At 37.1% G+C, this 23,251-nt stretch overlaps 1 protein-coding gene across 3 annotated transcripts in view; it reads left to right on the top strand.

Moving 5' to 3' along the window:
* LOC578929 (SHC-transforming protein 1) overlaps window positions 1-23,251 on the top strand; it is a 63,390-nt gene that overhangs the window by 29,575 nt on the left and 10,564 nt on the right. The window contains exons 6-11 of one of the 3 annotated variants that reach the window (XM_030977410.1): window positions 298-351; window positions 5,337-5,388; window positions 14,056-14,182; window positions 14,702-14,849; window positions 15,435-15,729; window positions 17,221-17,514. In XM_030977410.1, the coding sequence (XP_030833270.1) occupies window positions 298-351; window positions 5,337-5,388; window positions 14,056-14,182; window positions 14,702-14,849; window positions 15,435-15,729; window positions 17,221-17,514 (970 nt within the window). Of the gene's footprint in view, window positions 1-297; window positions 352-5,336; window positions 5,389-14,055; window positions 14,183-14,701; window positions 14,850-15,434; window positions 15,730-17,220; window positions 17,647-23,251 lie in introns of all 3 variants that reach the window. The other 2 variants (XM_030977409.1, XM_030977411.1) reach the window with 2 other exon arrangements.

Below are 23,251 nucleotides of genomic sequence, written 5' to 3'. Positions count from 1 at the left end.
TTTTACTGTATTCATGCATATTCATAAATAATTTTAAAAAAAACAATACACATATTTACCTTGCACAGCTGTACATGTACCTATGAAATCCCCAGTTTGATATGTGCCCTAATTATTTTCCTCTCTGTCTTTTTGTCTATCGTTTTGAAGAAATGTGTTACAACATTGTAGAATTTCAAAAGTTATTTACTACAGCTGCAGCATGTACCTCTCATATCCCCCTTTTTTATACATGTACATGTATGTACTCTAATGATTTTCCTCTTGTCTTTTTGTATATTTTTTTGTGACTTTCAGCCAATAGCCAACCATCAGATGCAGGGCATCTCGTTTGCATCAGGTGGCGATGCTGTAAGTACATTTATACCTCTATTAACTTCCTTCATTGTACCTTACATGTACATTTTCTTTGACATCAATGTGACATGGCAGTACATTCATATTGGTTTCATAGCCAACTTTATATGTACATGTACTTGAGATTTAATCATTCTGTATTCTGTAATCAATGTCATTATGTACTATGCGATTTAAAAAAATAGTCACTTTATGGGAATACTCATTGGTAAGATCTGCTATATAGAAACTATTAGATTAGCATATATAAAGTAGACTGAAACTATTTGATGAGAAGAGTAGACTGAAACTACCTGACATCTGGTGTAGTGCAGGTAATTACAACTTAATTACCGGTATTCTTTCTTGTGAGACAACATTATTGAAAAAATAAGATTTAACACAAGAAGATTTCTGTCTCTAATGATCTTCTGAACTATAGGTGCATGTGGTTTTTCTTATCTCAACGTATCTTATAACCTAAGCCCAAACTAGTCATTTTAAACTCTTATGCTCATTGGAAGCCTACTTATCCTTCCCTTCAAATCTGAAAACATGAGCAATTACTGATAACCAGTAAACCGTTTTGATGTATGTATAAACCCTGGGCCATGTCTTGGATAGGACCCAAGTCTTTCACTCGATCAGGGAGGAATTTAACACACGTGTTACCACAAGAGGGACTTCAAGGTGTTAGAATGGCAACTGATTAATAAGCCTACATATCTTTATGGGCTTCATGAACAAGTTGCTGGCAATGCTCATGTTACATACATTGACACGTTGCTCCATGTACTGTGTTACTGAATTAAATTCATGCTACCCTCATCAATCTGAATCTGGCTTGAAAGGAATGATGCATTTTCATACTTTGAACTACATTATTATACATGCAGACCATATATTTTAATAGTTTCTTGTGACCTTAGACTAGTATTGAAATATGCTGTGATTGTCAGTCTTAAAGTTACTGTATTTTCAACATCCTTAGAATAGAAGTCAAAGAACTAAGAATGAGAAATTTCATGAGAATTCTGAATTGATATGATGCTGAAGATTTTGTTGTTATGTCAAAGGATATTATGATTTTTTGTCATAATATTAGATGACATTTTAGATTATAAAAGATATTGGATTTTAAAACAAATTTTCAAACTTCATTTTATAATGATAATCATAGTCATGTACTCTACATGTAGTTGTTTAAAACTTTGCTAGAATGAACGTACGTTGAAACAGCGCCAAGTACTCAATAGTGATACCTAGTCCCTAGTATGATAACCATATCCCTAGTAATGTGAATATGGGTGGACCAAGGTTATAATGACAATGTCGTTAATTTTTCCTTATTTATCATTTGGGAAGACATCTAGGAGTAGAACAGGACATCCTGTTATAGGATAGCGTTGTTATCTTCCTGTCCAGAGGGTACACAGAATTCTACACGTATATACCAGAGTATAGTAATAAAGAAAGTAATTACATGTTGTTGTCTGGTGTACTTTCTCAATCCTTCCTGTTCTAACTCTGATTTATGACATGGGTCTTATTTTCACACAAAAACAAGGAAATATGCCCGTTAGGAGGTCTTTTTACAATACATATTTGATTTCTTTATACAATTTTCCTTCACTTTGATGGCTTCATTTCACTTGTTATACCTTTTCTGTATTTTTCCTTGTATCTCTAATTTCCAATGCCTCTGGTATATTGTTAATACACCGCCATAGCTACATGTACAGTATATGAATGCTCAAGGTTTATAATAAATAATAAATAATATAAATAATATTGTTAATATAATAAATATATATATACAAATATATATATATCAAGGCCCTATTCCTTGCAAGCTGCCATTCCTGTACATGTAGATTGATATTTTGATATTTGATTTCTATTTTTTCTTGAATCTATCACTCTGCCATTTTTGTTTCTTCTCAAATTATAATGTTGTATTTCTTGCTTTCATCTTGAACCTAATATGCATATGTCCTCTTTGTATTCTTTCTTATCACTTCATCACACCATTTTAAAGGTACTATGTCCCATTTGCAGGCCCAAAAAATGAAAAAGTTAAATTCCAACTGCATTTGAAAGATAATACTAATTTAGAACTTCCCTAAAAAAGTGGGGCTTGAAAATGTCTTCAAATGGGAAAATAACGACTATTAGTTGTCAAATCAACTTTAGGGCTATAGAGCCCAAAAGTGATAGTCTTGATTTTCTGACAATTGTACCGAATGGTCTTACTTTTTATGCTGCGCAAAGATTCCATCAGTTTAATCTTGGCCATCACAAGAAGTGGGTTATTGATGTAGACAAATTATGCTCATGTACCCTTTACAACTCTTTTCATGTATGTTATTACCAAAGAATACTCAATACTCAATAGTGTCTGACAGTGAAATCTAGCAAGTAAACAGGTTTCCTTGCATAATTTGAATATGAGGACACTGCTAACGTTTAAATTTCACAGATAGGACATACATGACATATTCATAATTCCTGCAAAGTTCTACAGAATTTGAGGTTGGCTGCAAAAGGGACATAGTACCTTTAAGGATGAATACATAGGGTGCTTTTCAGAGTTCTTAAGGTGGCTTTTCTCCACACCTGGAATTATCAATATGCCCATGTCATGTACACAAAGCCCTTCAGTGATTGTACAGTCATCAAGAAACCAGTAGCAGTTGTTCTTTATTCATCAAAAGAGAGATTTCCTGCTCATATTAATAGATCATCCCTCCATTTTTAAAATTCATTAAGATCTTTGACACTGTTTGGTCAGAAACAAGGTGGAGTTTAGGAGGGTGTTACATTTTTGTAAAAGATTTCCTGCTTGTATTAATAGATCATCCCTCCATTTTTTAAGTCACTAAGATCTTTGACACTACCGGTATTGGTCAGAAAGCCCAAGGTGGGCTTTAGGAGGGTGTTGTTACATTGGTCATGTCTTGTAAGGAGGGAGAGAGATAACAAAAAGTTCTAAATAAAGATCAGTGGATATTAGTCGATAATTGGCTTCAGGAAAATACATCTGCAAAGGACCTGAAGGAAATTACTTCATATCCTTATGCCCTAATGACTCTCACCAGATAACATGAATGTGTAATATTGAATAAATGAATACTTGTTCTATGACTTTGAACCATGATTGCAAGTGAGGAAGCAAAGGACACGCTTCAAATTTGCATGTGTTTGTGAAAAATATAGAACTGATTTAAAGTGAAAAAGTGATAGGTCTCGTTACTACTAGGGTGCGTTTATCAGGGCTTGCCACTAGATATGTACATATCGTACCCTATCAAACCCTATCAAACCCCACTATCGAACCCCACTATACGATCATGATTTGCGGGATGTCGCGTTTATCGTCCCTTCACAATTCAAAGTACATGTAGGCCTTGTGTCTGCCCAGCTGTTTTGACCCGGGAAGCAGACAGTTTCTCGGAGGTCAACTTCACATACATGCTTGTACACAACACCTGGGTGGTCCTATTTGTATGTGAGGTTCAAAACAGCTTTACGTTTATCAATCTCTCAGAAACGTGATTCTGACTGTATGTCACATTCAAAACACACCTTTTTGCATCTTTAGATATGCCCATATCTAAAGACGTTTGAAAAAGGCTTTGCGTTTATCTCCTTCTAAATTTGCCTGAAAGACGTTTGAGAAACCTGATTCTAGCCAAAAATCTGGTCGATAAACGCAACCCTAGACATGCAAATAAGGCAATACAAACATGTACATGTGTATGGTGCAAATTTGTACCCCTCGCTTATTGTACATGTAGGCTGTGGGAAGTGATATTGAAATTTGTATCCCAACATGCCCAGAATCTGATATTTCAACCATTGGCTACTCAATTCTGTCATACACATTGATAGTAATGAGTTAATTATTTGTACTGGTGTGCACTGTACATGTACAGTTGTAGGTCCAATCTTTACAATCGCAGTTTGAATTGCATCTACCGGTATATCTACCTGTACATTAGGAATGCAAACTCTGATTTCACTTCAGTGAGTAGTGTCTCCCAATATGAAAGATTCGTATGAGATAGAGAGAGAAAAATGGTCATCAAAGTTTACCATCCTCACTTGTGTAAAAGTATATGAGGTATTAAACACAGATGCTTCATTTGGTGACATACTGTATTACTTTTACTTTTCACCAGTTTAATTTTGACATTGATTTTGTAATAAAAAGATTATGATGAGGTGAAGGGCTATCCAAACAATTGCACAGTGTGATTCTGTAATTGAGGATGCATTGCCTATGTTCTATATATACATCAATATCCTACCTTTCATCAAATGTAAATATTTATCATTTTAATTGCCTGGAAAGTGTAGTGTCAATGCCAATCAGTTACCAGTACATGATAGGCCTCAAAAACACCCCATTTGCTAGGATTGTCTACAGCTGACAAACTGGATCATGTCTGCTTGTCCCCAGTTCGATTTTGACATTGATTTTGTAATAAAAAGATTGAGTTGATCTGAAGTGCTATCCAAACAATTGCACAGTGTACCTCTGTAATTGAGGATGTATTGTCTATGTTCTACAGCTGAGCATCACCACCCACCTTTGTTTGGCACTCCCAATCAAATGTAAATATGTATCATTTTAATTGCCTGGAAAGTGTAGTGTCAATGCCAATCAGTTACTGCTACAAGATACACCTCTTAAGCATTCCCATTTGCTATGATTGTCTTAAGCTGTTGAATATATGCTTTAATAGTGAAAGACATATTTTCCACCCCAGGCCAAGCCTGTGGGCGTGCACGTAGCATTTAATGGGTGAAACAGTGATAGCCGCAGGGAAATTGAAATTTTGCCTTGTTTTCTCCTTGATTCATGTACAATCCGTTATTGCATTATTGTAGTCAATGAATAGCACAATGATAGTTATGCCCATACCTAATTTACGATGTGATTATATTTTGTTTAATACTCTTATCCTCTGTATCTTCCTCTCCTCTTCATTCTACAGGAGACTCAGAACTATGTGGCGTATGTGGCAAAGGACCCCGTCAATGGAAGAGGTAAGAAATAAACAAAACAAAAATCGTTCTTAAAAATCACCTGATTGAATTACGCCCATGATATGTGGCAGTTTTAACCTTTGATTTATTTACAACATGCTATAATTTTTGAAAATTGGAGTGGACTTGGCCTGTAAGTACAGACCTTATGCAGTATGCCATTAGCCTAGTCTCAAAGTGCAGACACTTACACTAAACGAAGGACAAGGGTTAATGCCTGCAAACTAGAGATTAAAGCCGTGCTGCTCTTCTGACTTGAGTGGACACTAAGTACTTACTATTGTTATACTGCCTGATACATTGTTATCTTGCTTGTCTTTCAATTTGATTCACAAGATGTCACTAGAGAGATCGGGTAGAAGTTGTTGAGGATGAGATTGTATGCACATTGTATGCACATTGTTCCATTGTTTGGGCTGTTTGTCAACAAAGTATCATTGTTGATGCAATAAACAATCACTTCTGCAGTGTAATGTAAAATGACAGTTTAAAAAGCAGCAAATAATAGTTGAGAAGAACAAAAGAACATAGGAGAGAACAAAAGAAATTGGGTTCACAAGTCATGAAGACATTCATGTAAGTGCAAATTTGAGTTTAAAAGGCTGTTTGTCAGAGACTAAATCAATCTGGGAGTATCGCACTCTATTGCGGTAGTCCAGATCGGTTTCACCTATCTCACCTATCTGTCTAATTATAGAAAATGTAAATAGAAACCCGGTTATATAAGCAGCATCGGAGCATGAGGATACACATGTATTAATCATAGTCTAAAGGACTTTGATTACTTGACCTACACCGATTGGGATCGAGTCATGCTTTGTAACAGTATCCCTCATTAACCTTCAAGCCACATTTTACCTTCAAGCCACATTTTACCTGGCCTGAATCTTATGAAGATTGGGAATGAGTAATGTTTGTATATAAGATTTTCTTTCATTATACCCGTAAATCCTGCCCCTTCTTTATAAGTAGGCAGCACTCTGAAGTACATTTGTTTTGTAGGCCTTGTTCTGAAGTAGGCACATGTAATTACAACTGTATCTGAACAAGAGGTATAACTCACTCTTAGTCTTATTTGTAAACAGAACAGTTTAATGATGGTTATAGTAGTATCATTCTAAACAATAAGGATCTTTCTACAAAAGTGATAGATTTGATTACAACTTTTAAACATTCATACATTCATAATTTGTTGTCCGATTTCATTAATAAAAATCACCAGCCTGCTTCTCAGGTTTTTGTTCCTGTTTTCTTTTTAAACAATGGTACATGAAGTTGGCTCTTAAAGTTGGATTTTCCTTTGAAATATTTGCTACTGTGGCAAGTGAATTAATAAGCGACGATATCTTTGACTTTTTGCTGATATCTTTCTACCCATAGGTCCATAATGCTTTTATTTGGTGTGATTTACCTTTGTTTCATCTTTATAAGTACCTTTAAAGTGACTCTTTTTACTTTTTTGAGGCACTTCATGATCATTTTGAAGCCCAATTTTTTAGGGCTTCAATATTACACCATATCACAGACACTGATAACACGTATGGCCATGCATCTCTGATTTAACATGGTTAAACGGTGCCTTTAAGATTCTAGTGTGATTAGTCAGAGAGCGTTGCTTGACATGTGCTCACCAGGCCCAGCAGATGTACCTGTCTGGCTGCCAACCATCGCAACATGACAGGACCCTCCAGAAGGATTCCTAGAGATGAAGTATGATTCATGCCTCCAGGCAGGTGACCCTCTTCTCTGTATCATTACCATTGTCACCTGAAAGCTAATACTTCCTGTCTTCAGGCGGCGTTGTCGTTGTAACATCACTCAAGGGAGAGGAGGAGAGATGGAGTGCATTTATCGTCCATTTTTTTGCCTAGAATCAGTGTTTTGCAACATGTTTCAGGCAAATTTTTAAGGTGATAAACGCAAAGCCTTTTTCAAACGCCTTTAGGTATGGGTGTATTGAAACGCCATGCGTTTTGAATGTGACATAGAGCCAGAATAACGTTTCTGAGAGATGATAAACGCAAAGCTGTTTTGAACCCCACATACAAATTGGATCTTCCCAGGCTAATTTCCAGTTTGTAGAAATTAGCGCAAGCCATGTGCTGTGTCGTGTTGACCTCCGAGAAACTGTCTGCTTCCCAGGTCAAACAGCGCAAAGCAGCTGCGCAGAGACAAGGCCTTTATTTTGAATCGTGAAGAGATGATAAACGTGACATACCGCAAATCACGTTTGTGTAGTGGGGTTCGATATGTACGAAACGCAGATTCTGAGTGGCAAGGCACGATAAACGCACCCATGGATCAGAATATCAAGAAATGGAAGGAAGGGCAATCCAATGAATATTTGGAAAAGGCCAGTGGCGTTCATACGACATGTCCTGATTGTGGTAAAGGGAAGGGGGGAGGCAATGCATTCATTGTATACAAACCCTTAGAATTTATGATATATGGTAGTTTTGTTTTTTCTGTATGATATTACTATTAGGCTGAGTACTAGTAATACATGTAGGTTTCTATTGGTGATAATTATGGAATAGAAAGTGTTAAGCAAGTCATTCTAGAATGAATTGGTTGAGGATAGAGATTATGAAGCAAAGACAAGGTGTAAGTATTGGGTGAACCAGTAGAAATCAGTGCCAGAGGAAATTTAAAGTCAAGATGTACACAAAATGACAGGCAAAGATAAAAATTGGAAACATGCCATGTGTATATATATATAGTCACATACTTGGACGTGTTAAACAGAGATGCCAAAATAACATTGGCACTTGAAATTTAATCTTTCTTGATGAGAAGAGAGTTTCCAATGAGAGCTTTCTTGATCTTTGTAGATTTTAGTCCATCATGTCTTTCTTACAGTAACAGTAAAGAGAACAGTTCCCTCTAGGAAAAATTGTATGAGAATACAGATTGTGTAGATTGTAAGTGTGGACATGGACCATTCAAAAGAAAAATTATTCTTTATAAAACATGATGTGGACAAATGTAGAAACTGTTTAGGGTGATCTGTTTACTCCTTCTTCATCCAATTATACTATAGTGTAAATGGAGATGAAGATGGAGAATGGATTTGACGCACAGGAGCTAGGCTATTTGTAGGAATACAGGAATAGTAAAGTCAAAGGATGAGATGGATGTAGATTTTGGGGAAAACGGAGAGAAGAGAAGGATAAAGATGATCATGTCGATCAAGAAGATCAAAGAAGGTGAGAACAAGGATAGACTAGTATGGATAAACAAGATGAGTGGCTTCATCTCATGAAATATGATACATTGATGTCCTAAGGTGTCCTTACCTTGGTGAGCAGTCATGTTTAGTGCAGTGTGGGCGATAGTTTGGATGATTAGTGGGATAATGATATCCTATACCAAAGAATGGTATCAACTTCCTCTGAGGATGTTGGATACATGTACATCTTGTAGTAAAGGATACCATCTACATGTACATAATTGGAGAAAATATTATAGGCTAGAAGGAATAAGCAAGGGGGAGGGAGGGAGGGAGAGACAAAGAGGGGGAAAGAGGTGGGATAGAGGGAATATGTAAGAACAAACATTATCTTAGAGCAATAATTTTGTTACCCTTGTAAGCAAGAATAATTCAATTCTGTTAAAGTTTTAAACAAATTGACAGAAAAATCTTAACAATTTGGAGGAGAGAGAGATGGAGGAGATAGAGATGGAGGAGAGAGAAAGAAGAGAGAGATGGAGGAGAGATATATAGAGGAGAGATAAGAAGGAGGGAGATGATTGTGTTGATAAAGAAGATCATAGAAGGTGAAGAGTGGGTGAGAACAAGGATAGACTAGTATGAATTCAAACAAGATGAGTGGCTTCATCCCACGATATGTGATACATTGATGTCCTGAGGTGTCCTTGCCTAGGTGAGCAGTCATGTCCAGTGCATGCAGTGTGGGCGAGAGTTTGGATGATGATAAGATAATGGCATGGAGGAGAAAAAAATGGTTTCAACTTCCTCAGATACATTTACATCTTGTAGTAAAGGATACCATCTTTATAATTGGAGAGAATGCATATGCTAGAAGGAATAAGCAAGGGAGAGAGAGAGAGAGAGAGAGAGAAGGAGAGAGAGAGAGAGAGGGGGTTTGGGGGGGGGGGGGATGGGATAGAGGGAATATGAAAGAACAGACATTATCTTAGAGCAATAATTTTGTTACCCTTGTAAGCAAGAATAATTCAATTCTGTTAAAGTTTTAAAACAATTTAACTTTAAGTATCTGGTATTAATAATTGTATGAAATTTAAAAGAAAGACACACATGTTTCTGCTTGTATGAACAATTAATCCTTAGAATCTGGTTACTATCTTATACCCCTTTGCAAAATCACTCTGCAGTAATTAATGTCATATCTCATTTCGAAACATGCATCCAGCTTATTAAATATTAATATCATTCCCCAGAGCTGTATCATATATCTGGTAATATAAGTGGTAGAAATTCCTGGGATACCTGACTGTCCCTTCCTTGAGTTTCACTTCATTGTGATGGATTAAACGTGTACCCTGGTCCCACATATATATATATGTCAGATAACATCATTCAATACTTATATCTTTGTAGTTTTGATAATTCTTATATTTCATTTTTAGCTTTAATTCACTTTCATAAATGCGAATGCTGCCACAAAACATGATGTCTAGTTTGGTTGAAGCAGTATCACATTTTGTTTTGAGAGTTTCAACCTCCATTACACTTACTGGCTTTACTAAACCAGGAGGTTATCGTTTGAGTTTTCAATTACATAATAAATACTGTGTACAGTAGTACAAATGTCTTGTCAGATACCCTATTGAACACAGAGTATTGTTTACCAGATATCATAAGTAGTAAAGGGTATGCAATTACAAATTCAAATTCATATCTCTTTCTTAGGGAATGGTAAGATCACATATCTATATATTTGATAAAAACAAAAAACAGTAGGATTCATGTTTGATATGGAGATAATTTTGTTTAATTTGTGCCATGTTGGATATACATGTATGGATACAAGTTTGATCCAATTACAATATGAATGTAAAATCCACATTGACACAGGGGCTCCTTTGGGCATTTTGGGGGCTATTTCGCCCTGAGCCTCTGTGTATTTTTTCACTGAATTGACATATATATATTATGTACTGGAGTTAAATTGTTTCCTGCCCACGTTTTCTGTACCACTTTTTTTAATTCTTGTTATTCTGTCACTATTTGAAAGAAAGGATATAGTGAGGAAAAAGTGTACATATATGTATGCCCCACTCCTTCCTAAATCACTTTTTCCTGGTAAAATGATCAAAGTCATGAAATGATGTGGTTTCTGTGGTAAGTCGTTTTTGCATACTTGGTTGCTTATGAATGGGACTACCGGTAGGCAATGACCTCTATATGGTCTAATACATATAGAAATAGAACACATGATGTGTATCAGTTGCTATATGAGTGATCATTGTGGTTTCATGGCTATAGTCCCAGTCTCCCTGGGAAAATGAGAATGGACTGGATCCATATGAGTTGGTTTTGTTATGGTTGAGGAAAATGAGAAGTGTTAGTGGCCTGTCCTTCACTTCACTTCCAGTAAAGTTTAAACAAAATGTGACAGTTTTATGTCAAACTTTTACAAGGTATAAATGAAGTAGACCAATCATTAATGTTCTTTCTCTCTGAACCTAGGCTCTTTAAATTCTCTTTCTTCCTTTCAAAAGGTAATCTTGAGTTCTGGTACCAATTGAAAATAACAATTTCACAGATTCAAAGAAAAGTAACATGTATCCTAGCCGTAGATCAAATGTGACCTAGGCATAATTACTAATGATTCTTTGCTATCGTTACGAATCCCTACAATCCCATGGTCTTTCTAAGGATGAAATGTAGATCACTGCAATGGTAATAAAACAGGATTCATGGATAAAGTGACTAATTAGCATAAGTCTGCCCCTTAATTGGATATTGATTTAGATAGGAACTCCTACAACTTCATGGCCACTGTCTTGTCATGATACCAATGAAATTAAAATCAGCATCGTAGTACATGTAATGTGAGTGGACTGAGTGAGAGTGGGACTAATTGGCAGTACCTCCCAATGTGAAGAAGCAGATGTTCTGATGAGGCTCGAAAGTAGTTCATGTCTATGAAACATTTATGTTGAGGGAGGAGGGAGGAGGGAGGAGGGAGGAGGGAGGAGGGAGGAGGGAGGAGGGAGGGAGGAGGAGGAGGAGGGAGGAGGGGGAGGGGGAGGGGGAGGGGGAGGGGGAGGGGGAGGGGGAGGGGGAGGGGGAGGGGGAGGGGGAGGGGGAGGGGGAGGGGGAGGGGGAGGGGGAGGAGGAGGAGGAGGAGGAGGAGGAGGAGGAGGAGGAGGAGGAGGAGGAGGAGGAGATGATGATGATGATGATTGGGAATAAGAATTATTAATGCTTTTGTATCATGAGATGTATTACAAAATTAATGTATCATAACAGCCATTTCTCACAATTCACTTTCCCTATTAACTGAAACATATTTAGACAATGATATGCCACTGCCTCTATGGTGACATCGGAAAGACGCATTTAAAAAAAAATCTTCTTATGTAATGGATTATCTTTAAAAATAACAATTACATGATTATGATCGGACATCAAGATCGTGATTCCCTACATTGTACATTCATTGTCAAGTTTCCTTACTTTAAATGTACCCTTGGATGACATACAATAACAGGGGCATCATGAAGTGGGTCAAACTGTGTGGGACGCAATGAAAGAGTTTGAAAGTGAAAGAGAGCCTAGCTGATCCTGTTGGGACATGGGAGTTAGGCAGCGTCATGTTAGCTATGTTTGCATGGCGATGCCGAAGTTTTGAACTTTGATCAAACCAGAAAGTTTAAACAATGTTCCACTAAACAATGATAGGGGTTCGTACAGCAGTAAAGCAGTGGGTGCTCGAGGTTCTAAACCATAAGCTGAGCAAACAGACCATGCAACACCAATTAACCTGGTGAAACCTCAAAAGGTATATCTAGGGATGCGTTTAAGCTCAAATTTGAAGGCAGAATGAGCGATGTGAAACGCTCATCGTAAACGCTCATCGTAATCGCAGTTCCACGGTGTACTGTTTATGCTCACTTCTCTGGCTCCTCCAGGCAATTCTCGCTGGGTGGCCTTCAGCTGGATTCGCAAACCTGCAATGCGCATATGCTACGTTGACCCCATTTAAACGCGTTTACAAATGATCGCCGATCATAAACGCACCTTTTTGTGAGTTTAAGATCGGCGATCGTGATCGCAGTTTTTCGGTGATTCTACAAAAGTGAGAAAGGACGCAACCGTGTTGTGTTTTGAACTAAACGCGTAACAGATGCCTGATTCCGGCCAGAAAAAATTGAGCATAAACATACCCTTTATCAGCTCGAAACTCCAGCTGGAGACTCCATCTCAAGAAATTAGCTCGAGCTTAGAGCGAGTCTTCGGGTTGGTGAAGGCGCACCGGAAAAATAGCGGGATATTTTGCAAACTAGTCCAAGATATCTTGGGATGATTTCCCAAGCAAATACCCTGCTATTTGCGCCTTCACCTGCCAAATAGCCCGCTATTTTATGGTCGGGCTAATATCCAGGATCAGAAATAGCAGGCTATTTGGCAATCTCGAGCTGATGTTAACTGTGTCTGCACAGCATGTTACTTTACGTGAGGACCTCGGCTGCTTGTAGCTATCATGCTTCCCGTGAGATTGCTTCTGGTTGGAAACTTTGAGTACCGGAACGCTTTTGAAACCAAGAGTGTTTCACACTGGTCCTGATCAGATTACAAGATAACCATGAGCTGACATTAAAAAATATGGTCTAGCTGTCATGTGAACTTACGTGATTATATGGCCTGTCATGTGAACTTATCGTGATGACGTTCTGCTTTGGGGGACTCTTGACAGCTGGAGGGCATTGGTGGACATGATGTACTCATTAGATGAGTGTCTGTCTGGAACATAATGAATCATTTCTCTATTAATAGATCATCCATAAAGGATTCTATCATCCTCCTCATGACCTCACGCATAGATTTAATATACCTGTAAGCCCTTGGCCTATGGTAGACATGTGTCACATGGGAGGACCACATTGGAAGATGATACTATTTGTTGAGAGCCAGAAGGCTGTTAACTCTGTGTGAAGGTTCAGGGATCAATGCCCTTCTGTCTCTCAACAGATGATGCCATGTTTATTGTCATGCATCTTCGTGTATTGGGAAGAGGAGATTAAAAGTGAACATGGACAAAGAAGCTACATGTAAAGCAATGTAAATACACATGTACATTTACATTGATCCTCTGTTTACATCCCACTTCAACCAACATCTACAGTTTAAGCTTCAAATGTTTTTGATTGAGGATGTCCACCATTTTTTATTCAGATGAATATGCTTTGCAACTTCAGTCGAGTATCATTCAGTTTAACAAAACATTTTGCTTTAAAAAAAAAATTAAGTATTGACTATTGATATAGAAAGGCAGTGTTACACTCATTTTAAATCACACTGCACACATCTCACAGCAGCTTTTTAATATCATTTGCAGTATGGAAAATATTCATCCAAGGTCATTCAAGGAAATAATTTTTTGTTGTTATTGTTGTTGGATAGAGTTACAGATCATTCATAATGTTTTCTCTCTTCTATCTCTTTGTTTCTTTCAGCATGTCATGTACTGGAGTGTCTAGCAGGCTTAGCTCAAGATGTCATTACGACAGTGGGTCAAGCGTTTGAGATCAGGTTCAAGGATTACCTCCGCAATCCACCCCAAGTCTTCAGTACACCTGACAGGTACAATTTTAACCTATTAAATGTGCACCAACTACAACATAATGCTGCCCCCTCCCCCTCCCTCATGGAAAAGGTTCATGTTTGAATATTCAAGAATTGTGAGGTATGAAGAAAAAAAAACAGCAGCAGCAGCAAGTTTCCTCTTGTAAAGATTGCTTCTCAGTTTAATTTGTACTGCTGTACTACTTTTACTCCATATTCGTTTTCATATGTCATGAACTCTTAATTTGTTCCCATTCCCAATACCCAAACACTTCAAAATGTGTATAGAGTATCATTTAATTAACCTTATTCATGAATCTGGTCATATCCAATATTTAATAAAACTAGACATGTACATGTATTTAACTACAATTAAAGTGTACGGGCAAGTATGTACATTTTGACTATATGAACGGATGATTTGATTTGATTTAACCCTATGACTACTAAATTGTTTAATTCCCATTGGCTTAATACAGAAAGCCTCCCGGTCCCAGGAGTCAATGGGTAAATTTGGATTATTTCTTTCTCTTGTAGAATGGAGGAGCCCTTATTTCATGAGGGGGAGTCCGCTTGGGGAGATGATCCAGATTACTACAATGACATCAGTAAACTCAATGTGAACCTGCCAGATAGAGGGGTCCCGCCACCACCCTCCGGCCAGTATATGCCTACCAGTCCAACAGTTAGTATCATTACAACCAGTTATTAATGTATGACATCAGTAAACTGGGGGTGAATCTTTCAGAGAGACAGGTCCCTCTGCCACCCTTAGTATCACTGCAGTGGGATAAGTGGTCTTTTATAAATAGCTGGTCTTGGGTTTGAAAACAAGCAGGTTCTTAAGTGCCCTTTAAAAGACAACAATCAACTACTGAGTTCTATGGATAAGAATTCATTTATATTCATTAAAATTTTCAGCTGGATTGTGTGGATAGAACTCAATAATTGCCTCTTTCCTCAATCTGAACAGCGCCATCTTGTGGTTGAATTTCATCATCATATTGTCTAACAGAATAGAATCGCACACACTGTACTGTGTCATTTTAATGTTGTTATGCCACCTAAATTGAGAATATCCTAGTTAATTTCATTAGATAGTCTTTCTTTTTATATGTCTTTGGTTACTTACTTTCTGATCTCTCTCTTCCTACCTAACTTTTGTTTTTGTTGTCTGTAAATTCCTGTAATACTTTGTATTTGTAGATAAATGGTATTGTGATCTAATTCTTTCATATTACCTTTTCTCTGAAATATTTCTTCGATACAGCGACATCAGCCTTACACAGAACTGCTTGGGCAGCAGGGATCCGGCGGTTCCTCCCCCGTTGGTCCCCCTCCCGGCTACACGGCTAACCCTCCACCGTACTTTGACAGCAACCATCCTTCAAACAGCAGCCAGGCATCGAGTAACCCCAGAGGTCCGCAGGGCGCCACGCCAGGTCATCAACCCATGACGGGGAGGTTAATTGATATAGATAGTGAGCCCCCTATCTACGGGGCCACGGCCTCTCCCTCTAGGAACAATGGACCCACTGCGTTGGATAACCCTCTCCAAAGATCATGTAAGCAACAGTAGTTTGGTTTTCCAACTTTGTTTGTTCCTTTGATGTCTCATATATACACCTGTATTAAACAGATAATTGCTTTCTTTATGAGTCTCCATATGTCCTCTTCTATTCAAAGTTATCAGTGTGTGATACAAGTATGTGTCTTTGTGATAAACTTTCTCGTATCCTTCCCCTATTTCAAACCATTTTGTGATTTCTATATTTCAGGGTTTTATTAAAAATTCTTACAACTTTATCTCCAACCCCCCCCCCCCCCAAAAAATTTTTTTTTAAAAAATCTCCCTGGACAACTACTCCCTGGCCACTGGACAACTACTCTCCCCCTTACAACTCTACCCCCCCCCCCTCTCGCTCCCCAACCAACCTCCCCCAACAACTACTTCTTTGAACAAAATATATGGTGATAATTGTCCTTGAAGGGTAGTTGAACCAGCATCAATTCCTCGATTTCAGTGTCCAACAACCAATCCACCACCTTTAAAATTGTTTTGGGTTTGTAATCATGAATGTTCGTGCTGAAGGAAGAATGAAAATAACCGGGTTCTCCCCTGTCAACACACTTTAAACAATCCTGATAAAGTCGTTTTTCCGTATCGATTGAGAATACTCATGACCAGTCACAAATATTAAAATAACCATGAGAATTAAGTAAGTTTACGATTTTCTTGTGTAGATATGTGGCTCATAATTTATTGTGACCAAGAGCATCCATAGGGTGCAAAATTTAGTCGTCTAACCGATCAGGATCTAGGCCCTTGAGATTCATTTGATGCAATGTTATATTTATCTTACATGGCAACTGTAGCAATTCATCACCACCAATTGCAAAGAGAAATAACACCAGATTTAGAATTGTTTGTGTACTTACCAAGATGGATGCCATAGCTATTAATCTTGCCAATTCATTGACACACTTTGGCTTACCCAAGCAATTAGGTTCATAGTTCCCTTTAGCCCTATCAATCACAGAAACATCAATAAGCTAGGGTAATAATAGTCTTGTAACCCCCTTAAAGCCAGTCTGTATATTATTGTGAGAAACTTATTTGTGTTAGAAAGATGCGCTCTTCCATCAAGTTGAATTATAGTTTGCCTTCTGTACTTTTATACCAAGTTTTGTCCATAACTTTATTTATTGTATTGCCAGTATAAAGCCCCATTATAATTGTGTTATTGTATTTTTCTGGTGGCTTCACTGATCAAAATGTCTGAGTTGAACCCTTGAGCATTCCAAATCAATCCCCACCCCCCCCCCCCTCTTGTATTTTGTGGCATTCGTAAACTAGCTTTTGATTACCTATGCATGTACTCTGTGGTGATAACAATGAGGGTTTATTATGTTTATGTTCAAAGGGGAACATCAGCTCATTGTTCGTTCGTCTTGTGAATATTTCAATGTCTGTCGCTGTATGTCTTATTCTTCTATGTCGTCTTGTCCTTCTCTCCTTTGCTCACTCCTACAACCACCACCACTATCTCCATTAGCAAGACATACTAGTTCCTCCTCATCCCATCTAAGTCCCCAACATAGTCCCACCCACAACAACAACATCAAGAAACCATCTCGCAAGGCCAAGCGAAGAACCCCGTCCCTCTACGACAACCCGCCCACCAAGGAGGACGTCGAGGCCAAGGTCAAGCAGCTTACACCGGCCGAGAGGAACCAGTACCAGAACATTATAGCCAATCCTGACTGGAAGAAACTGGTTGATTCCGGTTATGACAACCTGAGGATGCTTAACGTCTGGAAGCAGAGCAAGTCGGTGATGCTCCATAAAGGTGGTGACCAAGAAGGGGAATATGCCAATGTTGCTTGTTTCCATGACGATCATGATGATGATGATGACGATGATGAGCATGGCAACCGGAATGATGGGGAGGAGGAAGAAGAGGAGGAGGTTGATGATGCACGTATGCACGCGTCTCTTTTAGCTTTCACAATTCCTTTTCATTTTTTCATCTTCATTTGCAGATTCTTCATTATTAACTATTTATTATTTCTTCATCATATTTGATCCTTTCATATTTTATTTCTTTCATTTTAGGGATAGCAGGCAACTATTCCGATGTACTTGATCATGCTCTGAATATTATTCATGTTGTATGTTTTGTATTAATCAAATATTTAAGGATATTTTAAATATTTGAATGAAATTTTAATAGCACTTGCATCTTTACTCATTGCCATTATCGGTTTCAAACATAAACCAGCAAGAGGAACAGGAAACTATTTTTGACTATCGGTAAACATTTCAATTGATAAAGAAGCATTAATAAGAATACAGAACATACAATGACATTCTTTTCAGTTCGTTTATGATTTTTCTACCTCATTATCAAATGTGCTATGAGTTCTTTTTAGAATATGCGATTTTGAGTTTCCATTTAAAATTTAAAAAAAACTATCAGTTCTAAAGAGAATGTACTATACACATAAAAACTGCACTTTTCAGCATTATGATTTACTTTTATCTTGAGTTTTCCTATTTGTTTGATTTGATTTTAATCTGAAGCATGGCATGAAACTATCTAGGAGTATTCTTGCATCATGCCTTGATCACTCCGCACGTTTAATATCAACATGTAAATCTCTAATTCTAGTGAAAGTGCGTAACAGTTTTTACGTCTTAATACACATACATAGCTGAGGACTCTGGAGGATACTAACTCATTGTTGATGATGCTAGAAAAAGAAATGCTGTCTCTCTAGTTCTCCACACATTCTGTTCCATAGCATACAATGTATAAACTGCCTGCATATAATTTTTGCTACAAGGCCTCTATTTCTGGGAAGTAGTGTTTTTTTGTCACCCTTGGGGTTAGTTTCACAAGGACCGAGTTACATGTCCTACATGTATATGTTCCACATGTAGTTACAATTCATACATTTCTCGCAGGGGGGGGGGGTATTATCTAGTGTACAATAAAATCTTCTTTTTTTTCCCAACAACAAAGCGTCTGATAGTTTGTAATGAAATAAGTAACACAACTCTGTAGAAAAGACTGACAAATGAAATGCTTGCATGATACAAATGAATATAATTCAAAATCAAATTTGCTCTGTGAATGTTTTCACTTTATAGGTAGTCTCACCTGGACCCCATTGAAAATCAATAGATATTCAACTTTTTACTCTTATTTGTAAGTTTCAGGTTTTTTTTTCATTGAATATAAAACAACTTTACAAAAATGTCACATATCCAATAAAATTATTAAGTTTCCAGACATTAAACATGTGAAAACCTCATTTTTCAATCAATCAGTATTAACTCAATTCAGTGTAAGTAACCGTAAACTGTTAGCAATTTATATGTAAATCTTATCAACACCATAGCTTTATTGTTATTTAATGCATTGTTGCTTTGGGTTATAGTTTGCTACATCCATCATCTTTTTTTTTAGATGAAACTGAATAATCAGTACCGTATCATTAAACATTTTTAAAAAGAAATAATATTCATTTTTCTTAGAATGGCTCATGTATCCAGATTGCCTCTGTAGCTCCATCATTAGCATGCTACAAACATCATTTTTCTGGCAGGGCTCTCAATACAATCAACACCTGTCTGACTGTGGAGGTGTTACCACTTACTGGGGTTAAAATAAAAAATATTTTGGTTCAACAAAGTTTGGACTTTCAGTATAGACACTAGACAGCTCTGATTACCATATCATTGGTGTCACTTAACAGTCTGCTGATCAGAATGGCTGTTCACAGTTGGCTTATCAAGCAAAGTTATCTTTTTCTATTCTGATCTTCATTTTTGATTTTTGATTGCCAGACAAAATGTGACTCAAAAATTCAAGGAATCAAGTGAAAAGGGCGACTATTATGGCAAAAGCAAAATGATAAAATATCTTCTCAAAGCATGTTTTTAATGGAGAAATCTTCAGTTTTTAAAAAATGTGTAAGTGTGTGTGGTCTTCCCATGTGTGTAGTCGTAGTGTGATAATTTTAGATTTTAATTCATTTTTTTGTATAGATTTTCCTGAATACATTTTAATTACTTTTGTGCATTAATACTTCAGACTGAAAATGATTTGAGGTAGTTGTGAAATTGTTTGAAAAAAAATTGCAGGAGATTTGGACATTGGCCATGAATATGAAGTAAGCAATTTCACTGTTCATTTCAAGGATGTGAAGTTGTGAACTCTAAGCCACTATCTGTAATTAAAGATAGCACATTTGTTGGGATATCCAATCTCATTACGTCTAGGTCATTATACGACTGTTAATAATCTTTCAGCAAAGCAGCTTCTGGAAGGGTTTTATCTGGCGATCGGAAATTTGTTTAGGCAACATGGGTTCCAGGCTTTATTTCATCAAAGATATAGGGCAATGGTTAGGATTGCAATCTGGTTTAAGTTAAGATTAGGGTTAGGATTAGAGTTAGGTATAGTTTTGCATCCATGGATGAAGTTAGGGAGTATGATAGTGTGGAGCAATTGCTGTGGAGCAGATGTCACAGGTGCATGTAGCTACAACCATTCTTGGAGGTTATCTTTGGCTAGTGTAAACAGTAATATAGCAGGAAATATTAAGGATTAGTCTAATGAAAACACACCCTGTGAACGATGGAGTAAATGTTTAAACGGCATTGTCTCAACAGAGCACTGGTATGGGGAAAGCATGTCCCTATTGGTTACTCACGTCGGAGGTGTTAGATTATGAATATACATTTTTATGTCATTTATGACAGTAGAAAAAGATCGATGAGATCTTCACAGTTCAGAGAATCCATCATAACACCCAAGTATACCGTTACATTACTAGTGACAAATAAATCTTAAAATTCAACACTAAACATGTGGTTTCTTTAAAAGGTAAGATTCCAAAGCGAATTTTGATTATGATTGAGGTAAAAGTGTCAAAAATTAACGTGAATATATAGAATTTTCTGAGAAAAGATGGTGAGAATAACAATATTTTCTAAAACTATATACGTATATCCAATATTAAGTCCATGTGTTGGCATGAAATGGTGCAACAAATGATGATGTAAAGAAGTTTTATGCTTCATATCCAAGTTCTGTTAATACCACACACATTATCTTCAGGTGACAAAGAATGAAGAAAATTGCCTTAACTTTGTCAAACTCCCTCTGCGATGCAATTTTCCAAGTACATCCATTGTGGTTTGAAGTGAAAAGTAGACAGAGAAGTAGACAATATTAAGTCCATGTGTTGGCATAAAATGGTGCAACAAGTGATGATGTAAAGAAGTTTTATGCTTCAAAACCAAGTTCTGTTACCACATTATCTTCAGGTGACAAATGATGAAGACAATTGCCTTAACTTTGTCAAACTCCCTCTGCGGTGCAATTTTCCAAGTACATCCATTGTGGTTTGAAGTGAAAAGTAGACAATGCTTGTGTGAGAGAGTGATTTTGAAGCAATAATGATTTTCAAAAATGAATGTTGAAGATTTTTAGGTCAGTTTAGAGTGAACAGGGAATACTGTGCAATCAGTCAAAGAGAGAGAAGAGAATAACAAGTAATGAAAACATAAGGACAAGATAAGAGAGGCAAAGGCATTAATTTCCAGTTTCAAGAATTGTTTTCGAATCCTTATGATACCTCATAATTCCAGCATCATTGAGCAACTTGAATGTTGAATCTCAAGTGCATACCTCTCAGAGATACATGCACTAACTTTTTCTTGGAGGTGGGGGTACAGTATGTGAAGTATTATAGAAAGAAGCGCTAAACTTCTTTATTTCTGCTTCCACTTTTTCCCCAGAAGAAATGTGAAGGAATGTAATTCTTCTTGTGCTTTTAGTGTTTGAATAGGATCATAATGAAGTAGGTGTCCCTGTGCTGCTACTCCTGAAAAGATCTAGGAAAAGGGTCTCCAAATCAACAAGGAGGTGTGGGGGGGGGATGGGGGGAGCCATGTGAAGCATTATTTAACCGCTTCCACTTTTTCCCCAAAAGAAATGTGAAGGAATGTATCCAACTTTTTCTTGGAAGTGAGGGGGGGGGGCATGTGATGTGAAACATTATTTAGAAAGAAGCACTAAAGTACTTTATATTCGCTTTCACTTTCTTCCCAGAAGAAATTTGAAGGAGTGTAATTCTTCTTGTGCCTTTTAGTGTTTGAGTAGGATCATAATTGAGTAGGTGTCCCTGTGCTGCTGCTCCCGAGAAGATCTAGGAAAAGGGTCTCCAAATCAACAAAGAGAATACAAAGAGGGCAAAATGATGGATTTTTCACTTGGAATTAATTTACATGCATCCCTGGAGCTGATTTTTAACGCCTTAAAGGGGGATTGGTCTACTTTACACTTAACCATTTTCCTTTTATTCATCCATCACTAAACCAGTTGATTAATCACTCCCAAGATGGTAGGGAAAGAGGGAATTGTTTTCAACCTTTCAACGGGCAGAACTGTCGAAAACATCGGTTTAGAAAGATCAATAGTATTAACAAATTGAATGCTGACGAAAAAATCTGTGGTGAGAACAACTGAAATATTTGATGTTTTATATTACTTTTCCATATTGAAGAAGCAAGTTTAGTCTAATATCTAAGATTAAAAATTGAGGTTACAACTCCTAATTCTCTTGAAATAAAATGAATTTGGGGGAATAGTTGAATTACTCATATCTTTACAGGATGCTACAAGTCTGAGCTATGACATGTTGTAATGTCAAAAAGCATGGATATTATATTTTAATGTCAGGAGTCATCATTGGTTTTCTTTCCTTTTTTTCTAAACCCGCATTTTTGTCCTTGCTGTATAAAAGTATTTTTATCATTATAAATTAGAACTTTAAAATTAGGTTCTAACCTGTTCTAGAATTCTAGTTTTGTTCTTGTTCCTGGAATGATAGGAAAGAGTGTTTGTCTCTTTGAATGAAACTAAAAATACATTTTAATGTTATACATTGGCTTTTATCGAGTGTGAGGGTTTACGTCGGCCGCACAATACAGCATACTGCTTCAGGCAATGGATGAGACGTAGTTGGACTTGAAGTAGCTTTGGAAATAAACTAAGCCTGATTTGATTAGGGGTTCTTTTTATAGTCAAGATTTGCGAATTTTCAACCGGGGTGCCACAAGATGCCTCGAGGGATGCCGCATATAATATACTAAAATTTGTAACTATTTTGAAATAAAGTCGATTCCAGGAAAACCAAATATTAGAAACGAGTGTCGGACTGATGCAAAATGAATCTCTAAATTTGGGAAATTTGGGTGATGTGAAATTTGTATTTTTTGAAATGGTGCCGTGACTAACAGATAGGTTGAAAAACGCTGGTCCAGATAAAATAATTAGTCTAATAAGGAACCTCGTATATTAGTGCCTAAGGAACCCTTACTTGGGAAGAACAAACATGATTGTGATGATATGACGGCAACATGTTGGATACTTGTATAGGCGGATGAGGACTTGGAATGGTATTAATCATCGCATTTAAATATTTCTAACCGAAAGAAGCCCATGCAAGATGCTTTCTGAAGACCAAGGCAACTTTAGAATCTGTTACCACAACCTTGGGTAAACTCAGTCA

Source organism: Strongylocentrotus purpuratus, unplaced genomic scaffold (genome assembly GCF_000002235.5).
Source record: "Strongylocentrotus purpuratus isolate Spur 01 unplaced genomic scaffold, Spur_5.0 spur5_scaffold_9, whole genome shotgun sequence".
In the NCBI taxonomy this organism is placed as follows: Eukaryota; Metazoa; Echinodermata; class Echinoidea; order Camarodonta; family Strongylocentrotidae; genus Strongylocentrotus; species Strongylocentrotus purpuratus.
The sequence above is the reverse complement of the archived record's forward strand: the minus strand, read 5'-3'. Positions and strand labels throughout refer to the sequence as shown.